An 11783-nucleotide genomic window follows, 5' to 3' on the forward strand; every position below is an offset into this window, starting at 1 on the left:
ATTAATCATTATAATAATTTTTAATACTTTAGTACTATATGTGGAACATGCATGCTATTATAATTTATCATAAAATAACTTTATAATTTATATTATTAATTAAACATTAATCGAATGATTGGATATGTCTGTCTACTATTGATTTCAAGCTATTGCCAATCTTGTTACGTATGATTAATGTTTTGTGATTTCAATATTTTATGTTATCAAATTTATTAATCTTATTCATTGATATATCTTTTTATTTTTGGTAAGTTCGGTTTTTTTTTTCACGGTAATATTGATATGATACTGCAAACATCAATCTCGTTTTGAAATCACATCAGCATCGCAACGTCAAAAAAACTAAAATTGAGGAAAAAAATATAATGAACTAAGATTAAAATTTGAGAACATTAATTGATGTCATAACGAGATAAATACAGAAGACCAAAAATTCAATTTTTTTCTCAAAAAAAAATGATAAACTTTCAAAAAGCTCATGATCTCAAAATTATTTGTAAAATGTTTTTAAATTCTATTTATATTAATATATTTACAGCGAACATAAAATTATTATATAAAACTAATAGTTTTAATAATTGCATCCATTTTTCCTAAAGCAGATGTTAAATCCGTGATCCAAGAAGCTAGGCTTGATTTATTTATACCCCTAATTTTATTGCCTCTGCCAGTTATTTTTTAGAAAAAAATATCAAAAAAGTCATCTAAGTTGACATATTTTGAATTTTGGTTTTATAATTAGTTGATTTTTTTTGTTATTAATTGTTCTTAATTATTTTTTTGCCAATCTTGTTAGCATTTTCCGATCGACCTCATGTCATTACTTCTGCAAAATAAGACTAAAAACAAAATAAATAAATAATTTTACATGACCAATACTCAATTTTGACTATTTAAAGATTGATCATAACCTAAAATAGGCAAACTTAAAATTAAAGAACAAATTTGGTTATTTTCCCTTTGTTTTCCCATTTTTCTTTCTTGTATCAAGGATTAGTTCGTGTAGTTCTCACACTTCGGTTCCACTCGATCGAGCATCCTTTTACCTTTTGAGATATGCCAAATTTCATATTTTGAGCATAACTAAGATATCGACTATTTTGTAGATTACCGAGTGTTAGTTGGTTTAGTGTTAGCTAGTCTACATAAAAGTGTTACATAGAATAGCACGTTTCTATATATCTTTCTACTTGTATATATATTCCTACAATTGTATATGCAAGTTTATGCGCGTGAATAAGACATAGAAACATTTCCTTCACAGTAGCAAACTCTACATGATATCAAAGCTCATGTTCCACCGTTATGTGTTGGTCCACCCGTTCTGCCCATAATTGGGTCATTTGTAAACTTCACGCTCCAGATGTTCATTCCTGGGCGTGAGGGGGTTTGTTAGTTGTCCTACATCGGTTGGATAAAATACCTGATAGTGGTATATAATGGCTTGGACAATCCTCCCCTCTTGAGCTAGCTTTGGAGTTGAGTTATGTTCAAGTTCCGATCTTAACACTGAGACTTTGGCTGCTATTTTCTGATACTTTAATGTTTTCGAGACGAATTGAAGAAACTTCTTGCAATTAATTTACTTATCAATTTGCATTAAATTTCTCAACAAGAATACTATAACGTTTCAATATTTATTAGATAAACGGGTCTTGCATGTAAAATTATTTCAAATTGTTCTTTACAAGAAATATTCATTCATTTCTTAATTATATGTAAATTAATTATTTCAAATTGTTCTTTACAAGAAATATTCATTCATTTCTTAATTATATGTAAATTAAATATTGTATGTATTTATGTAGTGTGAATATGTATATGAATAATATATTTTAATTTAATGATTAAAATAATATAATCTCACATTGAAGGAGTGGATGAATAAATAAATATTATTGTATTAGCTAATGACTAAAGTTGAATTAGATAAGATTAGACAAGTTGATAATTGAAATTAGTGTACGTACTTTGACTTGTGCATCTGTATCTCCATTAGTAGACATTTCTGTATGTATGTAAAGTATATACATATGTAACACTATGTTGTACAGAGAACAAGTCTTCTACACACACAAATCCATCTTCTAAAAGCATCAAGACTTTTTCTCCAAAGTGAAAACAACTTTCAGAAAGAAAAATATGGGAAGAGCTCCATGCTGTGATAAAGCAAATGTGAAGAAAGGTCCATGGTCACCTGAAGAAGATGCAAAACTTAAGGAATACATAGAGAAACATGGTACCGGAGGGAATTGGATTGCTCTCCCTCTCAAAGCTGGTATGTATGTGTATGTGTATGTGTATCGGCTTCTATCTAACGACTAACTAGTCCAAAAGTGGAGTTGTTTGTTGATATTTTGAAAAGTTAGATTAGATTCTTGCAAGGTTCGAAAGTGGTAGCTTGTGAGTTTCGTTTTTATTGGTTTGTTAGTCTTTTTGTGGTTTTTATATGATTTTGCTTTTGGAGATTAGATCTCAGAAGATGTGGAAAAAGTTGTAGACTGAGGTGGCTGAACTATCTCAGACCAAATATCAGACATGGGGAATTTTCAGATGATGAAGATCGAGTCATTTGCAGCCTTTTTGCTAGCATTGGAAGCAGGTATACATAGATTGACTCACTCTAAAAATTTAGCAGCAGGGAATGTAGCATGAAGCCGGGGTAATTTGACTAATTTTGGTTGTGTGTTTCTTTTTTTTTTTCTCCCCCAAAAATAAATTATATCTTGCAGTGTCAACCACTAGAGTTTGCCATTAAATCAACGTCGAATTTCGAATTTTCATATCCGTCTTGTATTTTATATATTTAGGGTTCTTGATCATCGTTCGTTTGATCATGCAGATGGTCAATAATAGCAGCTCAATTACCAGGGAGAACGGACAACGACATCAAGAACTACTGGAACACGAAGCTGAAAAAGAAAATCTTGTTGGGGGCATCCAAATCCTACCAATTTTTATCCAAGATAAATATCAATCCCATCCAGCGAATCTCTTCTCCATATCCATCTCTTGAGACCCCATTTGAATATGGTGAAAACACATCATATCCCACCAATATTTCCGAAGATATTAAGGTTTTCTCCAATGGTACCGATCCCATATCTCCCACTTTTCCCACAACTGTTTCTTCAAATCCCACCACCCATTCAGTATTTCTAGCTCAAAATCATGGATACTCGAGCTTAACACAGTATGATGAGGCGAAAAATTATAACAATAATAATAGTAACTATATCATGTTCGGAGGGGAAGCTAGCTGCACTTCATCCGATGTGAGCTCCGATGGTGAAAACCTAAATCTACAGAAATATCTATACAATAATGGGATTGATATTGAAGGTGATCAGAAATTCTTGATTAATAATCCTGGTGGCTTTGGTGCTGATCTTGAGAACCCGTTGGATTACAGTATTGAGGAGATTAAGCAGCTGATTAGCAGTAACAGTATTTGCAGAGATGATTTATTTGTTGATGGAATCAAGACAGAAGAACAAGTGTTGTACTACTGACAAAAAAATTACTTATTTCATGAAAACTCTGTCTTTAATTTCTTTTTATTTAATTTTTTAGTGTGCATAATTATTTTAGGTATGTGATGTGTTACTTTACATTTTATTTGAAATTAAATGTTAAAAAAAATATTGAGCTAAATTTTTGTGCTTGAGACTTGGCTCCACCACGAGGGGCAATCATCATTTCTGCAAAATAATGCGAAAGATAATCTTATTCTTTACACATAGTTTCCCGTGTATATATATAATACTAGAAATAATGCACGTGCAACGCACGTGAGAAACATATGTTGAAGTAATTAGAATTTGAAATAAAATTAGTTAATTCGACAAAAGATAATGATAATAGTATTGTAAATTTTGAAAATTCGTGTTAATTAGCATATGTAACTAATTTGGAAAAAAACATATTTTTTAAATTTTAAAAAAAGATTTGGACTACTAAAATTTGCTCATATCTTTTTTATCATATTGTTTTTTTTTGTCATATTCTTTCAATAATGCATATATTTTATTACAATATTCAATTATTACAATCTTTTTTGACAATCATTGATATGAAATTTTTGTTTACAATATTGTTTGATTAGTATTCTCTTTCATGTAAATTGACAACAATTTTTACTGAATGCTATTACTTTCCTAGTCACCTTTAATTTATTACACTTATACTTGATAACATATAAACTACACATTATTATTAAGGGTGAGCAAAACTTCGGTTAAACTGAATTAACCGACCGAACCGAGTCAATCCGAAAATTCGGTTCGGTTATTTCGGAAATTCGGTTTTCAAATTAAAAAAATTCGGTTAATTTGGTTCGGTTACGGTTTTCAAAATTTTGAAATCGGCTAACCGAATTAACCGATATAATAAATAATATTATTTAATACATTTTTATTATTTATCAAATTTAATATATTTTTTAATTTTTAATTTTAAAATCAGCCCTAATTCTAAAGAAAAATTTGTGATGTATGTGTTTTTATGTTTTTATGCATTTGTATCGACTGTAGTGTTCAAAAAAATTACATATATAATTAAAGTTAAATCAGAATTTTTTTTAAACTAATCGGTAATTCGGAAACCAACCGAATTATCGATTTTAATTCGGTTCGGTTTTCATCGGTTATGAAAATTAATTCGATGGGTTTGGTTATTGCTAAATATTTCGGTTCGGTCAGGTTATGACTAATTACCGACCGAATGTTCACCCCTAATTATTATAACAATCTATCATCACATAAAAAGTATTGATGGATTGATTTAAAAAAATATTGATTAAATGTTGTGATTTATATGTAATTTATAATAATAATAATTTTGAAAATAAATCATCTTTTTACCGACTCTTATGACACTTATTTTAATATTTCATATTAACTTATAAGTATAATTAGCACAATCAAATTACTAATGTCGTATTGGTATTATCTCCAGAAAAATAATATATTTAATTTTTCTAATTGTTTAAATATCTTAACAGGATCATTTGTGTACCCTTATCTTGAGAAAAATTCATTGCATTTATAAAGTTTGAATGATAAATATAACTTTATAGTATACATTTAATTTGGAAACTGAATTCATTATATGACAAATACTTCTTCCATTTCTATTTTTTTTTTGTAACCCAAAAGAGTTAATATTTTTTTCTCTTTTAACTTCTCCAACTCATTGTAAAAAGTTATTATAAAATATTTATATCTAGAAAAATATTTTTATTTTTTTTCTTGTCTATATATTTTGTTATATATGAACATATATTCTACTTCATTATCTTAATTGTCATATATCTTTACTATATAATTTGTGTACATTGAAGATGAATAAGTTCATTTTGTAGTTTTTTTATTACCTAGACTTATGTTGATATATTAATATGTAATATACATAGATATAAGAATTTTCAAATTCAATTTATTCACAATGATTTTTCATAACAAAGGCCAACTCAAAATAATAAAAATTAAGATTTATAATTATTTTAAATATGATATAAAAATAATATGGGGAAATTTTTTTTGACATTTTAGTTGCAAAATATAGTGATAAATGCATGTATGTGCACTATTTCATTGTGGCAATTATAACTTTATTTAAATATCTTATTTCTCACTCAAGGATCAAAATTTTTTTATTTCTTATTTTGATTATCGACAAATCCAATATTTCATTTAAATATTTTTGTTAATAATATTTACATGAGTTTTATTGTATATTTATCTAATTTGAAAGGGATAAATTATAATTCAATATATAATAATATTTGAAAACTGTAGAATGGTTCTAAATTTAAAAATCGAGTAACATGTAAGGGATCAATTCAAAACGAAAAGTTGATGCAACATGTTTCTTCTAGCTTTACAATCGAATAATGTAGGATTGAGCGTTTGTCGTTTTACCAAAAGCTATAAATGATGGTAACTATGCAAATCAAATCTTTAAATCATACAACAACTCAAGCGCCTACCCATCTTGGACAATTATTGTATCAGACAATCTATCTCCTAATAGTTGCACCAATTGCAATCAATAAAAATCAAAACATATAGATTATGTAACCGCGCAAATCAAACATTTTAAATAGTACAACAACCCAAACACAACATTTCAATCAATCTACCCGACATGATCAATTATTGTACCCAACAAATTAGTTTATGCAAATAACATTTTACTATATCGTATGAATTTATAAGACATTTGAGTAGAATATATACTTGATATTCTACATAAGTAGTAGATAAAAAAAACATTTTTCATCAATTTGAAAATTTAAAATTTAAAACAAAAGAAAAATCAGAATATATAGCATGTTGACAAAATCCCAAAACTCAAATTGAAAGTTGAATTAATACATTCATATTCATCATTAAATTCTACTATTTAATTTTAATAGATTTAACATGTTTATACACTAAAAATATTGAAAGAATGGTTTATACAATTTAATAAAAAAAAGTCAAAGAACATCATTTTCTGATTCCGAATACGATCACATTATTATCGAACGTAGGATGTTAAAAACATTTTCGAACGTAGGATGTTAAATTTAAAATTGACATTATATAATTATAGTATTAATTCTAACATTCTTTTTTTATTCTTCTCAATACATTACTTTTTCTATCTTCAAATATATTAATCTATTTATTATTGTAAAAGTATAATAATTATTTGGTTAATTGATCACATTTAAGATTAGATGTTTGGAAAAAAATGCTTATAAATCTTTGAAGACCAATAGATGATGAAATTAAATTTGAAATCAAGAGAAAAATTAAGAAAATGTAGAACACTACAGTGCATGAACTTTTGCTTTGTACAGTGACAAAACATAAGGTGAGATCAAGTGAGATACTTATATATATAAGTCTCATTCAACTTAACCCATTATAATATTTTTATTAACTCGCTTTATCCTTCGTTTTTACTTCAACTAACTTTGCAGTGTGACTCATTCAAGCATTAATATTTTATTTTTTTAGTACATAGTGGCCTCCACTCTCACCGAATTCAATCTTTAGAAATCGGTATTAGTAGTTTATAGGTAATAGACAATTATTTAGTTTTTATTTTCTGTCTTTTGATTAATTGTGTAATTTTTTATGTTCTACCTAATTCATTTTTAGAATTTTTATTAAATTTTTATACTCACGATTAGAAGTGTTGCACGCATGCAATATAAAATTAATATATTTTAAAATGTTAAAATCGAAGTGTCGAATAAATGTATTAAATCATTATTTGAGAACTTTTAGAAAAACAATATACATCATAATTCAGATTTAAAGATTAACATACAAATAAAGAATTGCGATGAATATCTTATAAAATAAATGGTGTTAGCCCAAACAGATTAAATATGATTATTGTAAATAAATTTTTCTTAATTAATTAGAAAATGTTCAGCAAATGCGCTGAATTAATTAGAATGTTTTCAATATAGTATGTTGATAAATGTTTTTTCATATGAGTTAGTGATTGAGTCCTTATGAACATTTAAAAAAATGTGTCTTTAGTTATATTAACAGTGTCTTATAATTTAAAATATTAAATGAAACAAATTATCAAGATAAAAAATTAATTAGGAAATTCAAGAATATGTGATTACTCAATTAGTTTAATTGACACGCTCTTTAGTTTGCTGATTTAATAGATGATAAATCCACAATCACTGAGTTTTACAAGAATTCTTGTAGAATAAAATACAATTATAATAAATTACTTGATTGTATATGTAATAAAATTTTGTATATTTCATATATGTTTGACTTATTTCGTTTATAATGTTGAAATTTTATATATTATGGTATAAGATTTGTGACACATCTTAACATCAATAAATTTACTAAAAATTTATATATTAATTTTCGCTACCATATAATTCTGGTTTCGCCCCAGATTTTAATTTTTGTATTCGTTTGTTTGAATTTATTGTTCCTCATTTTACCAAGACTCATAATATGTCAAACATGAAAGTGAATATTAATTTAAAGATATGATAATATTTATATATTGTAATAAATATATTTACCCATCACGATACTGATAAAACTAACTTAAAAATAATATGTTGACGAACATATTGTCAGGAATCCAAAAATACAACTCAAATGTCAACTTTGACACTCAATTTTGAGTGACTGTCAAATTGTCTCAACAACCCACAATTTTCGGACAAGATATTAACATCACAATTTTGAAATCAAAATGATATTTTCTATTCTATATCAAGAATTCATAATCGAAAATCGATAATATTAGATATATAAATATTTAATATAAACTCGTGCAAGCTCATTTAGGCTCATCTTTAAATGAGTCGACAAAATTTCAACCCAACTCACTCAGACTGTTTGGTGGTGCAGGCCAAACCGACAGACCCAACCCACATTGATGGCTCAAATCACAACGATCTTTTACCGTGTTTTATTTAAATAATTTATAAATATAAACCGCAAAAAAATTTTGGTTGCAAAAAACTTTAATTTAAACACATAAATTCTAGCAAACTGTCACATGAGGACATGAAAAAAAATTAATAAGATACCAAAGAAAATTCACAATTCGATAATGAGTTATTTCTAAACTTTAATTAATTAAATTAATGTACATAATGAAAAGATAAATAAAAATCTAAATCATTGAATTAAAAACAACATATTATAATGTGCGTAGACATAAGAAAAAAAACAAAATACTAATTTACATAATGAAAAGATATCATTAAATAAAAATAACATATTATAATGTGGGTAGACATAAAAAATTAAATACTAATAATCACACATATTTAAAATATAAATAAAGAGAAAGAAAAGACACATTTAAAGTAAGCAATTAATGTAAAGTAAACAATGAATAAAGAGATAAATGTAAATTCACATATAAAATCACATATTTATATATTTTAATTAATTAAATCAATTTACATGGAGATTGAAGTGACATATTTATAGTAAATTCATAATTAATAAGGGTGTCAAAATAAATTCACAATTGAAATGACATAAATTCATAATTAATAAGGGTGTCAAAGTAAATTCACAATTAAAGTGACATATTTATATATATAATAGATATATTTGATTTGATTTGATGAAATTAAATATATTAAAACTGTGCGCATGATAGATGTGTGAAACATTATTGTGCTCACATGATTGTGCATATAGCACACATGATTGTGCATAGGATATGCAGTATATCAAAATTATATATATATATATACTAGAAATAATGTACGTGCGTTGCACGTGAGAAACATATGTTGAAATAATTAGAATTTGAAATCAAATTAGTTAACTCAACAAAAGACAATGATAATAGTATTGTAAATTTTGACAATTCGTGTTAATTAGTATATGTAACTAATTTGAAAAAAAACATATTTTTAAATTTTAAGAAAATATTTGGACTACTAAAATTGTTCTCATATCTTTTTATCATATTGTTTTCTTTTGTTATTTGTCATATTCTCTCAATAATGCATATATTTTATTATAATATTCAATTATTACAATCTTTTTTGTCAATCAATGATATGCAATTTTTTATTTATAATGTTGTTTGATTATTATTCTCTTTCATGTAAATTGACAAAAATTTCTACTGGATGCTTTTACTTTCCTAGCCACATTTAATTTATTAGACACGTATACTTGATAACATATAAACTACACATTATTATTAGGGGTGAACAAAATTTCGGTTAAACCGAATTAACCGACCGAACCGAATCAATTCGGAAATTCAGTTCGTTTATTTCAGAAATTCGGTTTTCAAATTAAAAAAAATTCGGTTAATTCGATTCGGTTACGGTTGTCAAAAATTTGAAATCGGCTAGCCGAATTAACCGATATAATAAATACTATTATTTAATAAATTTTTATTATTTATCAATTTTAATATATTTTCTAATTTTTAATTTTAAAATCAGCCCTAATTCTAAAGAAAAATTTGTAATGTATGTGATTTTATGTTTTTATGCATTTGTGTATATTGTAGTGTTCAAAAAAATTACATATATAATTAAAGTTAAATCACAAATATTTTTTAAAACTAATCGGTTAATTCGGTCAACAACCAAATTAACCGATTTTAATTCGGTTTGGTTTTCATCGGTTATGAAAATTAATTCGGTCGGTTCGGTTATTGCTAAATATTTCGGTTCGATCCGGTTATGACTAATTCGGTTCGGTCGGTAACAGAACCGATCGAATGCTCACCCCTAATTATTATAACAATCTATCATCACATAAAAAGTACTGATGGATTGATTTAAATAAATATTGATTAAATGTTTTCATCTATTTGCAATTTATAATAATAATATTTTTGACAATAAATCATCTTTTTACTGACTCTTATGACATTTATTTTAATATTTCATATTAACTCATAAGTATAATTAGCACAATCAAATTACTAATGTCATATCGCTATTACCTCCAGAAAAATAATATATTTAATTTTTCTAATTGTTTAAATATCTTAACGGGAACATTTGAGTACTTTTATCTTGAGAAAAATTCATTGCATTTATAAAGTTTGAACGGTGAATATAACTTTATAGTATACATTTAATTTAGAAACCGAATTCATTGTATGACAAACACTTCTTCCATTTCAATTTTTTTTTAACCCAAAAGAGTTAATATTTTTTCTCTTTTATCTTCTCCAACTCACTGTAAAAAGTTATATAAAATATTTATATCTAGAAAAAAATATTTTTATTTATTGTTTTTCGTGTCTATATATTTTGTTATATATGTGAGCATATANTTTTATCTTGAGAAAAATTCATTGCATTTATAAAGTTTGAACGGTGAATATAACTTTATAGTATACATTTAATTTAGAAACCGAATTCATTGTATGACAAACACTTCTTCCATTTCAATTTTTTTTTAACCCAAAAGAGTTAATATTTTTTCTCTTTTATCTTCTCCAACTCACTGTAAAAAGTTATATAAAATATTTATATCTAGAAAAAAATATTTTTATTTATTGTTTTTCGTGTCTATATATTTTGTTATATATGTGAGCATATATTCTACTTCATTGTCTTAATTGTCATATATCTTTACTATATAATTTGTGTACATTGAAGATGAATAAGTTCAAGTTTTTTATTACCTGGACTTAGGTTGATATATTAATATGTGATATACACAGATATAAGAATTTTCAAATTCAATTTATTCACAATGATTGTTCATAACAAAGGCCAACTCAAAATAATAAAAATTAGGATTCATAATTATTTTGAATATGATATAAAAATAGTACGTGAAAATTTTTTTTGACATTTTAGTTGCAAAATACAGTGATAAATGCATGTAAGTGCATTATTTAATTGTGGCAATTATAACTTTATTTAAATATCTTATTTATCTCTCAAGGATCAAAATTTGTTTATTTCTTATTTTGATTATCGACAAATATAATATTTTATTTAAATGTTTTTGTTAATAAAATTTACATGAGTTCTATTGTATATTTATCCAATTTGAAAGAGATAAATTATAATTCAATATATAATAATATTTGAAAATTGTAGAATGCTTCTAAATTTAAAAATCAAGTAACATGTAAAGATCAATTCAAAACTAAAAGTTGATGCAACATGTTTCTTCTAGCTTTACAATCGAATAATAAATGATCGAGCGTTTTTCGCTTTACCAAAAGCTATAACTGAAGATAACTATGCAAGTCAAATCTTTAAATCATACAACAGCTCAAGCACCTACCCATCG

General features: G+C 25.7%; 1 protein-coding gene across 1 annotated transcript; it reads left to right on the plus strand.

Annotated features, from left to right (window-relative positions):
* Positions 1–2033: 2033 nt before the first annotated feature.
* On the plus strand, positions 2034–3568 carry LOC140991763 (transcription factor RAX1-like). The gene is made up of 3 exons (XM_073461912.1): positions 2034–2281; positions 2476–2605; positions 2846–3568. Exons 1-3 carry the CDS (start codon positions 2146–2148, stop codon positions 3513–3515), a joined length of 936 nt encoding a protein of 311 aa, XP_073318013.1. The 5' UTR covers positions 2034–2145; the 3' UTR covers positions 3516–3568.
* Positions 3569–11783: the final 8215 nt, after the last annotated feature.

This window comes from Primulina huaijiensis, chromosome 13 (genome assembly GCF_012295235.1).
Source record: "Primulina huaijiensis isolate GDHJ02 chromosome 13, ASM1229523v2, whole genome shotgun sequence".
Classification (NCBI taxonomy): domain Eukaryota; kingdom Viridiplantae; phylum Streptophyta; class Magnoliopsida; order Lamiales; family Gesneriaceae; genus Primulina; species Primulina huaijiensis.